The sequence below is a fragment of the Camelus ferus genome, chromosome 32 (assembly GCF_009834535.1).
Source record: "Camelus ferus isolate YT-003-E chromosome 32, BCGSAC_Cfer_1.0, whole genome shotgun sequence".
In the NCBI taxonomy this organism is placed as follows: domain Eukaryota; kingdom Metazoa; phylum Chordata; class Mammalia; order Artiodactyla; family Camelidae; genus Camelus; species Camelus ferus.
Window position 1 is genome coordinate 7,458,792 of NC_045727.1, and position 21,143 is coordinate 7,479,934.

The 21,143-nt window shown below is 50.0% G+C and overlaps 1 protein-coding gene across 1 annotated transcript in view; it reads left to right on the top strand.

The window, feature by feature from the left end:
* The window catches only part of KSR2 (kinase suppressor of ras 2), a 376,779-nt gene that overhangs the window by 287,723 nt on the left and 67,913 nt on the right, over window positions 1–21,143 (top strand). Inside the window, exons 8-10 of the mRNA XM_032471653.1 lie at window positions 6,792–6,859; window positions 9,745–9,863; window positions 19,034–19,202. Coding sequence (XP_032327544.1) covers window positions 6,792–6,859; window positions 9,745–9,863; window positions 19,034–19,202 — 356 coding nt within the window. The remainder of the gene's footprint in view (window positions 1–6,791; window positions 6,860–9,744; window positions 9,864–19,033; window positions 19,203–21,143) is intronic.

Below are 21,143 nucleotides of genomic sequence, written 5' to 3' on the forward strand. Positions count from 1 at the left end.
CCATTTTATAGATGAGAAAACAGAGACCCTCAGGAATAAATAGTTGGCCCAAAGTCTCACTGTTGGTGGATCCATGCCTCAAACCCACTGATCCCTCCGATTCAAGAGCCCAGAGGCTTAACCACGTTACGTGGGCAAAGGACAGCCCCCCGTAGTGGCTGCCCCTACTTCTCCCTGAATCAGACGGGCAGAACAGAAGATGAGAATCTGATCTCACCCAGATCCTGGACCGGAGACATCAGTCTTTTCTTCCCCTACCTGCTTCCCTCTCCCATCATCCCTTCTCGAATTGAAAGATGTCAGATGGGTCTCTGTGTTCTGAGAACACCCCCAGGTGCTGGGAGCCAAGAGGACTCTGTGGTCATGCTCTCTTTTCTCAGGGAATTGAGCGGGGTCGGGGAAGTCATCTCCAATGGGTAATCAATCTGCAGCTTCCTTACAGTATCCTCTTCAGAGAGAACAGTTCTTGGGTTTTCCTGATTATTTTTCATTATGTTGCTGGAACGTTCTGTCTGATTTATATGTTAACACTCCCCACCTCCCTGGCTCATTTCTGCTGTTGCCTTTTTCTTTCTAACTCAGTTGGAGCCCAGAGAGCTCAACCCCACTGAGCTGTCAGCAGTGAGGGAAGGGGTGTTTGAGATCCTGCACTGAGAGCATATGGAGATGGTTCTAGAAGCATGGGCTCAAATGAGAGACCACAGGGGAACCAAAATCAGACAGCACTGCTTGGTTGAGGTAGTCAGTGAAACAAACCCACTGCAAAGAGGGTAATGATTCTGTTTAGCGATTTTGCAAGAAGCCTTAGGGGGCACTTAATGCAGTGATGCGGGGAGAGGTGAGCAGAGACAGAGGGTGGGAAGGAGAAGCAGGAGGGGAACTTTGCTGACCTGTGGTTGTAAATATCTGCTGCCGGGGGCCAGGAGAAGGGGTCTTTCCAAAATGCTATCCAGCCTTCACCTCCCTGTTTGAAACCCTTCATTGGCTCCCCCCGCTGTCAAGATAAAATCCATTCTCATGGTGAGACCCTGCACCATCCTTGTTTACCTCTCCTTCCGTCCTTCTCATCACTTCCTTCCTTATGCCCAGAGCTCCAGCTTCATTGTGCCATCAACCCCCACAGCAGGACATGTGCCCACTCATGCACCCTATTGCTTTGTCCTGAATCTTTCTTGCACACCTCTGCCAGCTCCCGTTTCTCTTCTGGGCTCAGCTCAGGTATCACCTCCTCCAGGAAGCCCTCCTTGACTCCCCTCAGATCCAAAGTGCCATCCCCTGCCCGTCCCGATCATTCTGTATAACATACTGTGTTGTGTCTGTCTCTTTACCTGCCTGCCTCTCCGACCAGACTTCAAACTATTTGAAGGTAGGGCTGTGACTGGTTTGTGCACTGTTTATACGTCCAGGGTGAGCACAGTGCTTGGCACAGAGCGAGTACTTAGTCAATACTAGCTGATGGAATGGATCTCAAAAGGAGCCTCTAGAGGGAAAGTGGTTCTTGCCAACCCAAGGCTCTGAGAACCTGGTTCTAATCCAGATGGGATCGTTTCTAGGAGGCAGTTTTGAGGCAATGAGATGAGTGGAAAGATGTTCATGTTTGAAAGGACAAGAGATGGGTTACACCCCCATCTGGACAGTGAACTCCTTGGTAGATGATTGTAAGATAGATGATTAAAGAAACAATTCTTGCCCTGTTTTATTGTACACCCCCAGTGCCTCGCACAGCACCTGACAGAGGAGGAAGGCAGCGATGTTTTTTGCAGGCATGAATGAATGGTTATCCTGACTCTGCCACTTACTAACTGTGTGATTGAGCTGCTCAGTCTTCTCAACTTTAAAATGGGTGTAACAGATTCTTGTTCAGAGTTGTTCAGGGTTAGGTAAGAGTGCTTGGTCCCACACTGGTGTTTGCTTTACATGTCCTCAATTGGATGTTAGGGGCCAGGTTTTGAAAATGTCCCATTTGCACTCAGTAAGGAAAGGCTGAGCCTTCTCAGGTGGATTATGAAGTGGGGTGAGAGCAAGGAGCAGGGATTTGGGCTGCCTGGAGCAAGCTTTCCCTAAGTCGGTTAGAACCACCCAATGGACCATTTGAAATGGTTGTGACTGTCTCCACCAGCAAGAGTCTGGATGGTCCCTCCTCCAGGAAGATTAGCGTTCTGATCCCAGCCAGTCTCGGTGCTTGTGTTCGCTCCACGGGGCTGCTGAGGGCTGTGACAAATCCATTGAGGGGACAGCAGGGCGGCTTATAAAAGGGGGCGTTTGTGCCCCCACAGTTCCCGGGCTAGATCCATGCAGGTCCAATTTGCTTCTGGTCAGATCCCCGTCTCCCACCCCTACGTCGGGAGGAAGGCAGGCAGAAGGAAGAAGGGAATGCAGAGAGGGACATTTTTGCATTTCACAAAATGTGAGGATGCCATTTATAAGAAATAGAAATCATTTTTAAAACATCTGTTGGAGACTTTTTTTTAATGGAGGTACTGGGGATTGAACCCAAGACCTCGTGCATGCTAAGTACATGCTCTTCCACTGAGCTGTACCCTCCGCCCGCTTCGATGGAGACTATTAATACCCTCACACCAGTAGCATTCCCTTCTGCTGGCCCTTCCTTTTTCCTTCTCTCTTCCTCTCTCCCTCCATCTCTCCAATATCTCAGCATGTGTGACGCACCAGCCACCACGCCAGGCACTGAAAGCGGGGTAGGAAAGGTGGCTGAAAGATGAGGAAGATCCAGATCCTGCCCTCAAGATAAATTCTCATATTGAATTTTCAAACGGAGAGGATGTCTCATTTGGCCAGCAGCTCCTTGGGAAAATGAGATACCCCGCATAAGCAACTTTTCTTGATAACTGAGGCTTATCCTATTAGCCTTTGAAGTTGAAAAAAATGAACTCTTTTCAATGAGAGTTTTAAATAAATCCTTTCCAAATTTCCAAGCTGTCTGAGGTTCGCCTGGCATCCCCTGTGAGCCCTCAGGTGTGTTTTAGCCCTGGTCTACCAATAAATTGCATGCCAGTAGGTCTTTTCTTTCATGGGCAGTGAAAAGGAGAAGTCTAATTTGGGTGGAATCGTGCGTGCTCCCCGCTGGAAAAATGATTCTTCATAAGTGGGGCATCATGTCTGCATCGTGCAAAAGTCTGACCTCGAGCCCTGTATCCCCACCCATCCAGGGTCTGTGCAGTTTCAGCACTGAGCTGATCCTGCTAACTCGATCAGCAGGTCCTGGATGGGAGGGCTCTCGCCCTTGACACGTGAACCTCTGTGCAAGGTTGAAGTGTCTGGGCATCAGCGAGCGTTCTCTTGGGTCTCCTGCACCAGCAGTGGCGCTGCTCCCAGTCCCAGTGCTGCCCTGGCCGGAAGGATGGACGTTCCTTCTCCCACGCTTCGGCCAGAGGTGGAGGAGGGCTGCTTCGTTAGTGGGAGAGACGAGCCACTGGGACACAGAGGGGAAAATGCCAGGGGCAGGCAGGAAACGGGCCGAGGTCACTGGCGGTCTCGTCTGCCTGGTCCTGGTTCGGACGTGGTCCACAGCTTATGTTAAGTTGCTCGCCCTCTGCTCGTGGAGCTGCCCACGAGAGGAAGCCGCTGCTTCACATCTGCTCATCAGCCGTCCAGCTGGGCTCGTTTGACAAGGTGGGGGCGGCAGAAAGGAAGAATCTCTTTCTGGAAGCTTCCGGGTGGAGTTGAGCAATTTCAAACAGGAAAGAGTGCAGAAACTTCTTGGTTCAGCTGTCATTAGGCATCAGCAGTCTCCCCAGCTCAGGGCTTCCCAAACATCAGTCCGACCGTGTTACAGTCGTCCAAGGCCTCCGGTGTTTGTAAATCAAATACAGACGTGCTGGGGCCCCACCCACCTCCCCTTCCTCGTGCCTTCACTGCACTCTGGTTCTCTTCACTTCAGCCTCATTGACCTTCAACCTCTGACCCCAGGACCCACCAGTCTCGATCTTACCCCCAAGCCTTTCCCCTCCCCCTCCCATCACTCTCCATCCTGTTTCCCTGTATTATTTTTTTCCACCATCTTATCACACCTGCAATATCCGATGTTTGTTTTCGTGTTTTTTAACCCTCCCTATAAACCTCGGGTCTTCATCTAGCCTGACCATTGCGGGCCCAGCAGGCCCAGTTAAGTGTTTGTGGAATGAATTAAAGGCTGATTTCACGCACAGCAGAGCACCCCATCAGAGTTTTGATATAACGCTAGTTATCTCCACAGGGGCTGGGACCTTCCCTATAGATTTGAGAATCTGGGGGCCTCAGAAAAGAAAAGACGAAGCTGGGTACAGTAACGTGGGATTTCCATTACCTTGTGAATTCAGACTTCTGTAGAGGGAGAGCAAGGTGACATCTTAGGCTCAAAAAAAAAAAAAAAAAAAAAGACATTTTGACTCAGCCACTTACAGACCCCAGGAGCCTTCCCCTGACTCATCCCCACCCCCAGGATGTAAAGCAAGAAGAATCTGGCATAGTTAGAGCTGGACTCGGGACCTACTACTAGTTATTTGACCTTGGGCAGGTTATTCAAATTTGTTGAGCCTCAGTTTCTCACTCTGTAAAATGGGGGTAACAAAAGTTCCTACTTGTTAGGGTTGTTATGAGTGTTAAATAAGTGATGGAAAGCCCTGAGACCATTGCCTGGTGCATGCGTAAATCTTAGCTCTTGTTTCTTTCAGAGTCATACAGTCTTTACAATGTTCATGACCAATCGTACCTCCTGACGTTTTCAACCCTCTTAGACTTCGGGTGCCAAGAGCTGCCGCCTCTTTTTGAAGTTCTCACACTGTCTCTCTCAGCCAACTCTTTCCAGCCTAACTCAGCCATCCACTTAGCACCCTGTCATGATTTTGTCTTATTTATGAAGCAGCCCTGCATTTATCTATTTACCGTTTGTGTCCTTTTTTACTCAAATGAATTGGTTTAAGGATGAAAACATATCTTATAATCATGGATAGAAAATCAGCTTCGCTTGCCATGAATATCAGGCGAGCAGAAAAAAAAATAGACCTTCAAATGGAAATAATGAATTTATTCAGTTCCTCATGAATACTGTTGCCTGTCCAAACCTGGGGCTGGGGTTAGCATGTGGTCAAGAGATGTAATTGCTTGTTAGCACAGGAAGCCCCTGATGCAATCGGAGCGAAGGAGAATTGGAGATGAACTGACGCTCCCACTATGTGATTCTTTCATGCTGCCCACGTCCCTCCTGGCTTCCCCTCTGCACCCCCAGTAGCCCCAGGTCTAACATCTCCATATCAGAGAGGAATTCAGGGCCCTCGCAGGGCCATAAAATATTGGGAAAATGTGCACAGACATTCCAAAACAATCAGCTAGACTAGTGGTTCTCTTACCTCCGCACCTACCTATCAGACCTCACCTGGAGGGCTCGATAAACAGATGACTGCATCTCAGCTCCAGAGTCTCTGATTCGTTAGATCTGGGATGGGGCCCTGAAAGTTGCGTTTCTGAAAAGTTCCCACGTGGTGCTGATTCTGCTGGCCTGGAGACTCCACTTTGAGAATCACTGAGCTAGAATAATTGAGTCAATGTCAAGTCCTTGTGTGGGCTTCCACACCATGCTGTTAAAGAGAACTGTGAAACCCCTAGAAGGGAAGAGGGTGGAGGGCAAATCCAAAATTCCCACCTCTCTGTGTAGAGTATTTTGATATTAAACACGTAAGCTGGCTGAGGGTGGCCTTCTGCCAAAGATGTTGGCTGTTGGAAGATAATCTGGTGCACACAAAACTGTAAGGGAATCCAAAAGGATGTGGGTGGAGCACTGATAGTATCTGCCACAGTGCTTATCCACCCTGTGGATGTAAAATGCCAAAAGAAAAGGACCAAGCCAGGTGATGGTACCCTTCAAAGTCTGGCAACGGTATGGGGAAGAGCCAGGTGATGTCTTGGACTTGTCTCAAAGGAAGACACTTTTACTCTAAACTCTAAAACTTAGTACCTTTGAAACCTAATACCTGTTACGAGTCTCTTCCTAATTGGAATGGTTGGCTGGCTGTCTCCTATAGCTTGAGCCTTTAAGAAAAATGAGTCTACCTCTGGTATCACTGACCCAGGATTTCTGCCAGGACAAGTCAGTTAATCTCAGTTTTTCCATCTGTAAAATGGGAAGAATCTAATACCTATTTTGTAAGGTTGTTATAAACATCCAGTGACATAGCTTACATAAAATGTTCAGTACAATGGTTGGGAAATGAGTCTTCAAGTAGACAGTAGATGATTATTAGTATTGGATGATGATGATAAATACAGATGGATGGGGGAAAATGTCTTTCAAAGTGTGAAGTCCAAGTGGGCACTGTTGGTGAAACAGTTGCTACCGCTCTTGGACTAACCACAACTGACCTGTGAGCCTGTGAGAATGAGATGGTAGCAAACTCTCTCCAGAATTCATTTCCTAGATGCCAAGGATATGCCTTTGCAGTAGCTGCCCAATGTCACCTCACATCTTGCTATCCACAGCACCCAGAGCTCTCTCAACCACTGGAGTATCCCATCCACCCACCCATCCATTCATCCATCCATCCATCCACACATCTGTCTACCCAACCATCATCCATCCACCCATCTATCCATTTTTCCATCCATTTACCCATCCATCCATCCATCCACGCATCTGTCTACCCAACCATCATTCATCTACCCACTTATCCATTTGTCCATCCATTTACCCATCCATCCATCCATCTATCTACCCAACAACCTTCCATCCACCCCGATCCATTTGTCTATCCATTTATCCATCCATACAAACATCCTATCTTCTCTCTCTCTCTCAGGTTAAAGTGCCACAACAAATGCACCAAAGAAGCCCCACCCTGTCATCTCCTGATCATCCACCGAGGAGGTAAGTATTTAACACTTACTGCCCTTGGGGTAGGGGTTGGGTGGGGGCCCCTGCAGGCTATCTGAGATGGTCAATTCTGGATACCCCATGATCCATGATGCCTGCCTGTCTCATTTCTTTCCGTCTGACTCTCTTCTTCCTGAAATCTGTCTCCTTAATCCACCTCCAATTCCTGTTCTCCCCATTCCTTGCCCCTGCGCTGGTCTCTGTGATACTTTAGCCTCCAGATTCATCTCCCCTTCCTTAACTAAGTCTTTTTCTCTCATTCTTGTCCTCTCTCCTAATTTTTACTCTTCTCTCTTTCCCCCAGCCGCATTCCTTTTCCTTCCTGCTTAAACAGAGTGCAGGCTGATTGTTTTTCCATTATGTGCTTTTCAGACTCAGTCAGTTGGCCCTGCAGAAGTGGGCACAGGGAGGGTCTTGCTTGGGCCTGTTGGTTTGGGCCATCTGTGTTCCATCTCCTGGGGCCCAGGGAGTATCTGGGCCAACCTGTCAAGGCAGGGAGGTACCTCTGGGAGAGACACTACCAGCCTTCCACTGTGCAAGAGCAAGACCAATTTCATGGGAAGGAAAGGCCCTTCTCTGCCCATCAAGGACTCAATAGGAGGCACTTCCTTGGGAAGACTTGCAGTCCAGCTTTCAAAATGGTTCCCCTGATTCTTGTCCTGTGGGTAATTATTCCCAGACCCCACGATCCACACTGCAGTTCATCCACTGCGGACTCTCTAGGCCTCTGCTATTCAGTTCAGTAGCTACCAGCCACGTCTATTTAAATTTAGATTAATTGCAACGAAATAAAAAATTTTAAAAATGTAATTACTCCATCACAGCAACCATGTTTCAGGAGCTCAGTAGCCATGTGTGGCTACCATGTTGGACAGTGCAGACATAGAACACTCCGGACATCACTGGTCCAGACCCTTGCTATTCTGCCTGTGGTCCATGGACCAGCAGGAACACGGGAATCACCTGGGAGCCTGTTAGAAACGCACCACCTTTGGCCCCACTCCAGTTCTGCTGAATCAAAATCTGTTTTAAATGACACCTGCAGGCGATTTGCCTGTGCTTTAAAGTCGAGGAGCACTGCCCTGAATGCAAACCCAGATGCCTGCCAGGACCAAGCAAGCACCCTAAATGAGAGAAGCTGGCTGCAGGGGGCCACGCAAAGTGGCAGGAGAGCCCAGGTACCATCCAGAAAGGGTGGCTGCTCCAGCCACGTGACCCTGCGATGTGGCATTTTTCCTGTTTCAAAAAGAAAGTCCAAATAGTTTTATGTGCCATATACTTATTTTAAAATGTTAGCAACTGATTAAAATTTTTTAAATTCTTGCTGGCCCCCTCCCGGCCACCCACGACCCACCTCCCCACCCATTGATAGGTTGGATGGAAGCTTAGAGCCAACTTTGGGGAACACAGCTTGCCAGTCCTCATCCTCCTCCTGCAGCCCTCCCAGCTCTCCTGGGCACGGGTCAGTGTAGGCTCAAGGGAGTCTGCCCTGTTCTCCAACGAACCCAAGGGAAACCTAAAGGCTGAGGCAGATTGCTGCCGAAAGTGCTGGCGTGTGTTCCGAAGCCGATGGGCCGTGGGTTTTTGATGATCTTTGCACTGCTTTCCTCCAGCAGGAGAGGAAATTGCAAGAGAAGGAAAAGTCTTCAGCCCCTTTCTTGCCCCCTCTTACCTCACATTCTTAATTAAGAACCATCTGTTCCTGGGACAGCCGTATACACGCCACGAGGCTGTTTTCAACCTGAATTCTCACCGCTCCTGAGCCCTGGTCCTGGGTCAGCTTCACTGGGGAAGTTGCCACCCACCAGATTCCCCTCCGTAGTGGGCGCTCCTGGAGCCCGACTCCCACGTGGAGACCAGAACCAGCCTGCTGGGAGGCGACCCGCTCTCAGAGGCTGGCATCTGGAGAAGGGCTCCCTCCCACCCGCCTTCATGGCCACACCCGTTCACTCAAAGGCGGCAGGTGCTGTTTATGCGAAGCAAACAGAACTTTCCAGAAGTCCACCAGCTTCTTGCTCCCCAACTCCTTGGTAGGAAGGCGAAAATATAGTTGGTTTCCATGGTGATGGCAGCCCAGGCTAACCAACGTCCCCACCCCACACCCACAAGAAAAAACAGTGAACAAATGACATTATCTGGCATCAAATGTGAGCTTCTGACTTTGCCCCTCGCTCTGGTCCCTGTAAATAGTAGAAATAACAGAAGGGTAACAGGGAGAGAGGCTTGGGTGATGTGGTTTGGGTCAGGACACATTTATTTAGCATCCCCTGCATGTCCCGCTTTTCGTGTGCCTTTAGGGGTGGGGCAGAGGGGAGGCTGGGGGAGCTGAGACCTTCCTTCAAGGCTCCACAGTGGCCTTGTTCAGGACAGATGTGTTTTGACTTGCTTCAGACTGCTGGGGCCTGAGAAATCTCACAAGGAATGAAAGATGATCCTAAGACAAGCTTAGGTGGGAGCAGGGACAGGTGGCCTCAACGAGCCTGTCCACTGATTGACAGCCCCGATTGACAGCCCCGGAGAAATCAGGAACCTCTTGTCTTTCAAAGGATGTTCAGTTCTGCAATGAATGCCAACATGCAACAATTATGGCATAGGGTCGGGGAGGGACTCTAATAGCTTCAGTTTCATTATTATAATTTTTACTTGTCAAAAGTTATATATTGACAATATAAACATTTTAGAAACCACAGACAACCCTGGTTAGCGGGAGCAGTGTCTCACTGTTGTGACACAATGACATTCATTTTTAGAGAATTCCCTTCCAGCCTTGAGGGTGGCCCTCTGAGGTGGGGTCAGAGCTCTGCTTTCCTGGCCTCACAGTGTGTAGCGAACGTGGTACTTAAACTCCCAAATCGCTGTTTTTACCCCTACGGATCCAGCAAGGTTAGTCCGGACAGAGTCCGTCCCGTGTGACATCAACAACCCTCTACGAAAGCCACCCCGGTATTCGGACCTGCACATCAGTCAGACACTCCCCAAAACCAACAAAATCAACAAGGTGAGATTGGAGGGGAGGGGGTGGTGCTTCTGCTGGGCCGGGGCAGGCTGGAGCTGCCAGACAAGGGGCGGGAGGGAGGAAGGCTCTAACAGGACTCGGCGGATTGATCCTGGGGCTTTGCCCTTAATTCCCAGCCCACCTGGGCGCTCCTCATTCTGTGCGGTTTGTGGCTGGAAAAGCTTGGGGGCATCCAGCTATCAGTGAAGAGTGAGTGCACCAGAAATCTGTCTAATTTAGATAGTGGGCACCTGGAAATGAGAATGAATGTGTTGACGGGGCACGGTAGAGCTAGGAGGGGAGCCTGAGAGGGTCCTTGGTGGTCCAGACTCCACCCTCTTTGTTCTGTGTGCTGTTTCATCACCTGCCGGGACTGGCTCCGCACATGGTTCTGGGCATTCTGACACGTCTGCTGAATCCAACCACCAAGGGGTAGGAGTCTATTTCTGAGCTTCTGCTGGAAGCTAGGTAGATGGGTATGTGTTGGGGTGCCGAGCTCTGAGCCGTAGCCAGTCAGGTTGGCTTCTGGTTGGTCCTCAGATGGCGGTCAGCAGTGGGCCACCCTGTGCATCTTTCTTTCCAGCGTGGCCTGGAAATTTCCAGCGTGACTTCCATGTCTTTTGTTTGGTCTGTGGGTCAGACTGCACCAAAGCTATCTCAGGGACACTTCCAGCCTCACGGGAACAGGCAAAGGTTACAGATGCCAACAGGTGACTTGTCAAGCCCTACAATGTCTTCATGGCTTCGTGTGGAAGGTGGATGAAGTGTGGATCAACCCGGGCACATGGGAAGTCAGCAGCTGTGTTCGGGGCCCAGAAGGGCATCATGACGGCGGTGTGGGCGCTCACTGGCAAGACATAATCTCCCTTCTCTGCAGCGGGCTGGTGAAGGCGTGGCCGCCTCCTCAGTCCATTCTCCACACAGCAGCCAGCGTGATTCTTAATGAATAATTCGAACTGCACCTCCCTCTGCTTAAAAACTATCCGGTGGCTTTTGATTGCACTGAGGAAACAAATCCAACTCCTCACTGCAGCCGGCAAGGCCAGGCGCAATTCAGTCCCTCCCTCCATCTCCGACCTCCCTTTCCGTGCCCCTCCACCATAGCCCATATGCTCTTTCTGTCTCATGAAGACACCCACTGCTTTTACTACTGGATCTCCGTCATTCACCATCTGGCTGCTTGTGGCATCATCTTAGGACTTGATACGACTTGGCCTCTGAAGGCAGGCAGTCCTGGCAGCCAGTCTTGGCTTCCTCCACTTACTAGCTGTGAGACTCTGGGCAAGTACTTTAATCTCTTCGAGCCTCAGCTTTCCTGCATGTAAAATGGGTGTGTTCCAGTTACCCACGGCTGTACAAACAAACCACCTCAAACTTGGTGATGGACACAACAACCTTTAATTAAGCTTGTGGGGTCCATGGGTCAGGAGTTGGGAAAGGGGTACAGAAGGGATGGTTTGTCTCTGCTCCACGACGTCCAGAGACTCAGCTGGGGAAACTCACACAGCTGGGGGCTGGAATCACCTAGAACAAAGATTGGCAAACTAGGGCTTACAGGCTCAGTCCAGCCCACCACCTGTCTTTGTGAGTAAAATTGCACTGGAACAAGCCACACCCGTACTGTCTATGGCTGCTTTCATGCTATGAGGCAAGAGTTGACTAGTTACAACAGAGACTACTTGACTCACAAAACCGAAAGTATTTACTCTCCAGCCATTTAAAAAAAAAAAAAAAGTTTGCCAACCCCTGAGCTAAAGGCTCCTTCATTCACATCCCTGGTGCCTGGGCTGGGATGAGTCCAAGGCTGGGCATAACACGTGTGGTCTTGCCCGGTGGCCGAGGCTTCCTCACAGCGTGGTTGCTTCAGGGTAGTCGGGCGTCTTGCCTGGGACCTCGGGGCTTGAAGAGCAATTGTTCTAGCACGTGAGGTGGAAGCTGCAATGGCTTTTGTCACCCAGCCATGTAAAAGCCCGTGCGTTGTCTTGGCTTGTCACTGGCCAGGGGTTGATGGTGTCAGTTCTGCTGGAAGCAGTCACACGCCTACTCAGACTTAGGGGGAGGAGGCGTGAGCCCACCTGTCGATGGGAAGAGTCTAAGGGATCTGTGGCTATGTTTTAAAATGTCCCCTGGTGGGTGAAGAGGGCAGAGAGTTGTTGCGGGGATGAAATGAAATCGTCAGCATAAAAGCACGTGGAGGGGTTGCTGGCACGTGGTTAAGTGTCCAGGAAATTCTAGCTCTTAATATCAGCTTACATCTTGGGCTTCCAATCATAGAGTCTGGCTGGGTCCACTTTTCCTTTGTCGCCTGTAAAAAATGCAGGTCTCTAAGGGAGGGAAGCCCTGCATCTGGGGTTGGGAGGCTCACAGGGCTCAAACGGTGAGGCCCCTGGGAAGTAGCTGGGCGCAACCATAACCATCCTTTTCTCTGTGACCTCTTGGGGGTTGAGTGGCTCAGAGCCATCTCGAGACCTTTTTCTCTGGCTTTACAGACGCAGTGAGCCTCAGTGTCAGATGGGACAGGAACATGGGTCAGATAGACCCGTGACAGTGACATTGTCCTGCTTGTCTGCCAGCAGGAGGATTTGTTAAGAGAAATAAATTAACGTCTATTTAGAAAGTGGCTCTGACATGAAGGTGGACCGGACCTATCACAGAGCTGGGTTATTTTTTACCCCTCTTTCTCTTCTCACTGGCTTCACGCAGATTCTTTTTGTCAGGTGATGATGTGGTTAGTGCAATAGATTTCTGAGCCAATTTGGTCTGGAGATTTCCTTTTCATTGCTGTCTGTCTCCTCTCTCGTCTAGCTCAGTTAATCCAGGTTCACAAAAGCCCAGCTTAGTCACTCATCATAATGGCCTGAGTGTGCACTTTGGAGTCAGAGGCCCAGGCTTGAAATTCAGTTTCTTCCACCCTCTACTTTTGTTTTCCCCTCTGTAAAATGGGCGTTTTATCGTAGACGTTATTGGGATTGTAGAGAGGACTCGGTTCAGTGATATGTGTAAAGGGTTGAGTCCAGCACTGGATGCGCAGGGCATGGAAGAGCTTGGTGATGAGGAAGATAGACGATGAGGAGGAGGAAGAGGACCAGAAGGAGGAAGAAGAGGAGGAAGAAAGGGGATGGAGGAGGAGGAGGAAGAAGGGGAGAAAGAGGAAGAGGATGAGAGAAAGAATAGGAGGAAGAAAGAAGAGAAATGAGGATGAAAAGGAAGGAGGGAGGAATGGAAGAAAGAAGAAGGAAGAGGAGGAAAACAAGGAGTATGGAAGGATGGAGGAGAAGGAGGACAAGGAGGATGGAGGAGATGGAGGAGGACAAGGAGGATGGAGGAGGATGGAGGAGATGGAGGAGGACAAGGAGGATGGAGGAGGATGGAGGAGATGGAGGTGGACAAGGAGGATGGAGGAGGATGGAGGAGATGGAGGTGGACAAGGAGGATGGAGGAGGATGGAGGAGATGGAGGAGGACAAGGAGGATGGAGGAGATGGAGGAGATGGAGGAGGACAAGGAGGATGGAGGAGGATGGAGGATGGAGGAGGACAAGGGGATGGAGGAGATGGGGAGATGGAGGAGGACAAGGAGGATGGAGGAGGATGGAGGAGATGGAGGTGGACAAGGAGGATGGAGGAGGATGGAGGAGATGGAGGAGACAAGGATGGAGGAGATGGAGGAGAGGGGACAAGGAGGATGGAGGAGATGGAGGAGATGGAGGAGGACAAGGAGGATGGAGGAGATGGAGGAGATGGAGGAGGACAAGGAGGATGGAGGAGGATGGAGGAGATGGAGGAGGACAAGGAGGATGGAGGAGATGGAGGAGGACACGGAGGATGGAGGAGGATGGAGGAGATGGAGGAGGACAAGGAGGATGGAGGAGGATGGAGGAGATGGAGGAGGACAAGGAGGACACGGAGGATGGAGGAGATGGAGGAGGACAAGGAGGATGGAGGAGATGGAGGAGATGGAGGAGGACAAGGAGGATGGAGGAGATGGAGGAGATGGAGGAGGACAAGGAGGATGGAGGAGATGGAGGAGGACAAGGAGGATGGAGGAGGACAAGGAGGATGGAGGAGGATGGAGGAGATGGAGGTGGACAAGGAGGATGGAGGAGATGGAGGAGATGGAGGAGGACACGGAGGATGGAGGAGATGGAGGAGGACAAGGAGGATGGAGGAGGTGGAGGAGGACACGGAGGATGGAGGAGATGGAGGAGGACAAGGAGGATGGAGGAGGTGGAGGAGGACACGGAGGATGGAGGAGATGGAGGACAAGGAGGATGGAGGAGATGGAGGTGGACAAGGAGGATGGAGGAGATGGAGGACAAGGAGGATGGAGGAGATGGAGGAGGACTAGGAGGATGGAAGGATGGAAGAGACGGAGGAGGATGAAGAGGTTGGAGAAGCAGCAGCAGCAGCATCAGCTGGCTCCTTCGGGGACCAGTCTACAACTCCTGCGTTTCCACATCAAAGCGTCCAAAGTCCCTTTTGCAGTGCTGTCCGAGGCCGAAGATCTGCCTGCTGCAGTGAGACTATTTGAAGTGGCTGCAGGCTGGCTGCCCTTTTTAGTTGGTTGCAAGGAACAGAGACCCACCTAGGCTAACTCAGCAAAAGGAGCTGTCTGCTGGAAGGATGGGCATGGGGCAATGAGAGAAAGGGAAATCACGGCTCAGGAGCCAGGTCTTAGGAAAGTAGACGTGGAGGACTGTCTCATGCTCAGGCCAGCTCCTTGGACCTGCAGCGAGATCGCGGGTCACTGTTCTCATCCTCCATCATGACTTCACGTGGCTTGTCTCCTCTCTGTGGGTCCACTCTGATCCATTACTGCTGACTGGTTTCCTCACCCTCTCCTCTCCTTTTTTCTCTCCGTCATCACTTCTGCTGCCGTGTCGTTCCCACTCCTCGTAACTTCAGCTGGTTTGTTCTCTGGCCTCCTGTGGCTCCTCTGTTCTCTTGAACCTCATCTCCTCTCTACCCTTGTGCTGCCTTCCAGTATTCTTCCTCTCGGTCCAGCTCATCTTTTTATTCCATATCATAGGTCACTGACCAGCTGCCATTATGTCCTGACCTGTGGTCCTGAGTTGGGCATGGGCATTGGCAGTCACAAGACAAGTATGGCTGTTTAGGACTGTCCATTCACCAAAGTTGATTGGGTTGGGGTGGGGGACAGTTTCCTTAGGAAGATTCCCTGGGAGAGAGAGTTACTATCACTGTTATGTCCAAGACAGTGCACCACTGGGTGAAGAGGGAACTTGGGAGTTGAACATGCTTCTGTTTGATTCTTAGAGTCTGATGTGCATTTCTTACTACTTGGCTCAACCCTGTGTTTCTGCTTCTGGGCTGGAGATTGGGACCTGGGCCACTAACTCTCTGTATGACTCCAGCAAGTCACACCGCACCTCTGAGCCTCAGTGTCCCCATCTGCAGAATGAAGGGGTGGGACTGGGTGGTCTCTGAAGGATGTTTCCACGCCTTAGCTGCACTCAGAAAGAGGAGTTTTGCCATTAGCCCTTCCCCGCATGATCTGGTAGAGTTTGACTTTCCCTCTGATGGAAAACAGCCTCCAGCTGCCGGTCTCATTGGGACACAGATCTGGGTCTGACTCGAGGAAGGAATTTCCCCTCCTGTTGCAGTTCTGCCAGGGAATGTGGGCGCCATATGCAACTTTCTCTTTTGCTGATTCTATTCATTCACATCAGCCCTGAGCTACAGAGATGAGAAAGACTGAATCTCTGCCTTTAAGGAAGTAGAAATAACCATTATCTCCATTAAGACAGTTCCTCTTTCCCCACTTCATCTCTCCTTCCATCCCTCCTGCCTTTCCATTCATTGATTCATATAACATTTATCAGCCAGCTCTTATGTTTTTGTTTCTAAATTCTGCAGATTCCAAGATGAATAAGACACAGGCTACTGGGAGGAGATAAACCTTTTCCTCCCTCCATCTCTCCATCCCTCCAGCCCTCCCTCCCTTCATTTCTTTGCTTTTTCTTTCATCAAGGGCACATTTAACCAGGGACCACACTGTGCCTGGCACATTGCTGAGTGTTGAGACTGGGGAGCTCCTAACCTAGAGGCACGTGAGCTGAGATGTGATTGTGTTGAAGTAACAGCGGAAGCTCAGGCTGTGTGCAGGGCTAGTCCCAGTGCAATGTGCTTACCGGCTGGAGCAGGAGGTCAGGGGGACTTCTCAGAGGAGGGGCAATTACAGTCTGAGTAACAGAAAGAAAATGGACTAAAATAAAATAGGAGTAGAACCTCAGGGACCCTTGGAACTAGAATAAAAGATATAGCACTGGTGTCATCAGAGTCCTGGAAGGAGATGAGAAAGACACCAGCTGAAAAAGCTCTCAGGGAAATAATGGTCAAAAACTTCTCCAACTGGACAAAAGACATAAACCTCTGTTCCTATTTTTCTGATTAGAGAACTGATACACATACTATATTCATGGATTGGGAGGTTCAACATAGTTAAGATGCTAAGTCTCCTCAAAATTGGTATCCAATTCCTATCAACATCCCAGCAAGACTTTTTTGTAGATAAGAACAGGAGAATTTTAAAAGTTATATGAAAAGGCAGAGGAACTAGAAGAGGTAAAAACAATTTTGAAAAAGAAGAAAGTGGGCAGAATTACCCGATGGCAAGGCTTATATTGTTACAGTAATTAAGACCAAAGACTGGTATGCAGATGGAAAAACAAGCACCTGAAAAGATGTTCAACATCATTAGCTGTTAGGAGAATACAAATTAAAACTGCAGTGAGAACCACTATGGTCCTATCCGAATGGCTAAAATAAAAAAATAGGAACACCACCAGACACTGGTGAGGATGCAGAGAAAATCTATCACTTACACATCGCTGGTGCAAGATGGTACAGCCCCTCCAGAGAACAGTTTTTGTATTTAATTTAAAAATTAATACCGTATTACCTAGAAATATTCATTCCCAGAGAAATAAAAATTTATGTTCTCTCAAAACCTGTACATGAATGTTGGTAGGAGTTTGATTCACAAGAGCCACACAGGGTAACAACTTACTTGTCCGTCAATGGATGATTGGTTAAATGAACTGTGGTATGTCCATACCATGAAATACGACTGAGCAATGAAAAAGGAGCCAACCATTGGTGCACGCCACAACTTGGATGAATCTCCCGAGAACTATTCTGAGTGGGAAAAAAAAAGCCAATCCAAAAATGTTACATACTGTATGATTCAATTTATATAATATTCTTTAAATGACAGAAATACAGCACTGGAGAATAGATAAGTGGTGCCAGGGTTAAGGTGGGAGGGAGAGGGGTGAGCAGAGGGGAGGAAGCGGGTGTGGTTAAAAGAGGGCAACAGGAGGGATACTTGTGGTGATGGACATGTTCTGGGTCTCACCTGTATCAATTTAATGTCTGGGTCATGACATTGTACCCTAGTTTTGCAAAATGTTATCATTGGAGAAAACTGAGTCTGGCCGATGCATGAGACTTCCATGATTCCTTACACCTGCCGGCAGATCTGCAGTTATCTCAGATAAAAAAGCTTACTTGCAAAAAGAAATACTGTCATTAATGTCATCACTCCCATTTGTTAATAACAAAGTGCCTCAGCCCAGTGCTCAGGGTGTAGGTACGTATACATTTAAACTTCACAACGGATCCACAAGGTGGGTGCTCTTAGCTCACGTGAAGGATGAGGAGAGACTGAGGCTCACAGAGGCGAAGTCACTGACGTGGAGGCAATGTGACCAAGTGGGAGTGGACTGGACTCTAGGAGGGGACATGTCCGTTGGGCTTCCTATGCTGATTGATGTTTGCTACATCAACTCTGGAGTTTGGCAGATAAACGCACCTGTTGACAAATAACCAGATCGCAACAAAACCATCCTTGGGCACCTGGAGCTGAGCTGACGGATGGACTGCTGAGTAATTTGGGGACCAAATGATCACTATCCTATGAGTGAACAGATGAAGGTGTCCCCGAGAACTCTCAGCTCTGATGGCTTTGAGAGGCAGGAAGGATGTTGAGGGTGCTTTTTTAGGATGTTGAGACTTGCTAGTATTATTCCCATTTTACAGGGGGCAAAATTGAGGAATGGAGAGGTTAAGTACTGTGTTCTGGGCGCATAGGGAAGAAGTGGCCATGGGATTCTGAATCTGCATTTGCCTCACTCGGGATTCTGCTCGTGTTAGTTTCCTGGGGCTGCTGTAACAGATTACCACAAACGGGGAGGTTCAGACAACAATTATTCTCTCGCAGTCTGGAGTCCAGAAGTCTGAAATCAAGGTGTCAGCAGGTTGGTTGCTTCTGGAGGCTCGGAGGGAGAATCCATTCCCTGCCTCTCTCTTGACCTCTGGTGGCTCCGGCAATCCTTGACGTTTCTTGGCTTGTGGAAGCATCCGTCCAGCCTCTGCCTCGGTCTTCACATGGCCTTTTCCCCTCTGTGTGTCTCTCCTTTTCTGGTTCTTATAAGGACATTTGATATTGGATTTAGCCCCCATCCTCCAATCCAGGATGATCTCATCTCAAAATCTTCACCTGAATTACACCCACAAAGACCTTTTTTCAAACAAAGTCACGTTCTGAGGTTCTGAGTGGACGTGTCCTCTAAGGGACACTATTCAACCCACTGTTCGGCTGCTGACCGCACCCTGACCAGCGCCGTTCGGAGGATGCAAAGATTCTGTCTTCATCTCTGCTTTAGAGCAGTTCCAAGGGCCAGGAGAGGCAGTGCTGGTTCCAACTGAGATGCGAGGGAAGATGCTGAAGGCTTGCTCTCACGCTCTCTCTTGAGCTGTCAAGCTGCTGATTCTTTAATAAACACTCAGGAGGAGAAGTGTTAGGATGGGAAGAGCACTCTGGGCACCTCTGCATGGGACTTTCCCAAATCAAAGAGGCTCAGCCAGTGTGGCTGTCATCTCCGTGGCTTTCATTACGTGGTAATCTTTCAGGCTGCGGTCCAGGCATTGGACCTGGACAGGAATTTGATTCCAGAAACTGTTCCTTCCACAGCTGCACGCAACCCGGTGGGGATGAGAAGTGGGTGGGACTTTGGAAGGATCTGGTGGTTGAGGAAAGTGGAAGAGGCGTGGAGGATGCCGGGGTGGGGTCCCTTCCTGTGCTGCTCACCCTCACTGCTGTCTCTGCTTCCCTGCCTGCCCCCTTGCCCCCTGCCCTGTTTTCTTTCTGCAGGACCACATCCCTGTTCCTTACCAGCCAGACTCTAGCAGCAACCCCTCGTCCACGACGTCGTCCACGCCCTCCTCGCCAGCACCCCCACTCCCTCCCAGCGCCACGCCGCCTTCTCCCCTACACCCTTCTCCGCAGTGCACAAGGCAGCAGAAGAATTTCAACCTGCCAGGTACCTCCATGTTTGGGAAGTCGCAGGATGGGGACTGGGTCCGTGGCAGAGCCATGTCCGGGCCGGTCCATGCTTAAAGGCAATGGGTTGGAGGCATATGGGTTGAGTCTTACCAAATGCAGGACAATTGCTACATAGTATCTTATTTGATCATTAGACTAGCCATAGGTAAGTATGATCGGCTCCATTTTACAGATGAGGAAGTTGAGGCTCAGAGAGCTAAAGGGACTGAGAGACTCCATCTTTGGTGAGCAGCCACCCAGGGTCTCCCCCGAAGTCTGAGTCACAGGGGGAGCCATCTGCTCTGGGCTGACCATTGTTTTATGCGCTAAATAAGTTTAAATTGGCAACAGAATCAGGTGCCAGGGATCTCAGGGACCACATACCTGAGCAGGGCTGCCTTTGGAGTCTTACAACCCAGACGTCGGGAGTGGGCTCTGAAGGAGTGGGCTGGAGTCCTGGCTTCAATATCCAGCTCTCTCAGGTCCCTGCCGGGTGACCTCTGACTTCAGTGTTCTCACCTCTGAAAGGATGTAGATGGACGACAGGACCCCAAACGGCCTTCAGCCCACGAATTCCAGGGCACTCGGCCGCTGACCTGAGACTAGGTGCTGGGCTGTGAGATGGTGGAGAAACATCATCAGATGTTTTGGCTTCTTGGACTTAAGAAAGAGATCTTTCCCTGTTCTCAGGCAAGCCAGACCACCCCTTCCCGTCCCTTCTGGGGCTCAGCACAGCCCACTTCCTGTTCTAGGGCCCCAAGGATGGTTCCAGCACCGCCATGTTTGCAGCACTGTAGCTGACGTCGAGATAGAGGCTGGTGGGATGAGGTCTGGCTTGGCTGGTTGGGACCAAAGTCTAGATCTGTGTTGTTCAGTATGGTACCCACTAGCCACATGCAGCTGTTTGAATTTAAATGAATTAAAATTAAATATAATTAAAATTGTAATTCCTCAGCCACACTAGCCCCGTTACAACCGCTCACTAACCACATGGGGCTAGTGGCCGCCATATTGGATAGCACATTGGATGGTGAAGAACCTTTCCCACCGTCACAGAAAGTCCCACTGGGCAGTGCTGGTCTAGGGGCTGATTTCCTCCAGAGCCAGTGAGCTTCACACAGTGGAAGAAAAATCCCAGGTCCTCAGCCACAGGTCACACCTCCAAACCTAATCCGCCATGAGTGAAGGTCTAGGAAATGAATGAAGACCCAACCTCACACCTGGGCAACACCCAGGTGCAACCACCCACTAAAGACAAGCTGATCGTGTCCCCTGCCCACACTGGCTAGATCTGGGCTGTGTCCAAAGGGATAGAGTGGGTTTTGAAGTCTTGCATTATTGGGATTTTTTGGTGAAGCTCAAGCCTAAGGCAGCCTCATACCTGTGGTGTGCGGGCCACTCACCTGGCAGCCGACAAGGACCGTACTGTGAGTCACCAGCTGGAATCACCTCAGCTAACTGCCCCGGAGTCAATTAGGGAAAAATTGCCCGGCTTTTTCATAAACTGGGGGCTCCCACCACCACCTCCAGCATAATCCATTTCCACTTCTCTGGAAGAGAGTGAATGGAGAAAAGGCCCTTTGACAGCCCATGACCCCCCAGTTCTATGGGGGAGGAGCCTGGGTGCTTTCCTAGAGCTGTTTCACCCCCTACCCAAGACACCCACTTCCAGGCTGTTCTCCTGAAATTGTTTGCAGCATTTTGATCTAGAACATTATTTTGCAAAAGAAGCTGTGGGGTTAACGGTCCCTTGGCTCACTCATTATCCTCAGGACACGCGAAGGGAGAGTTTTCTGTTAGAAGCCCACGTGTGGCCGGCACAGGCATGGTGGGATTTGTGATTGTGCTCTGCCGGCTGGGTGGACCTCTTTCTTCCCCACCATTCCCCTCTGAATCCTGGCACCATGTTGGCCATGGCACAGTGTAGGGTGGAGTCAAG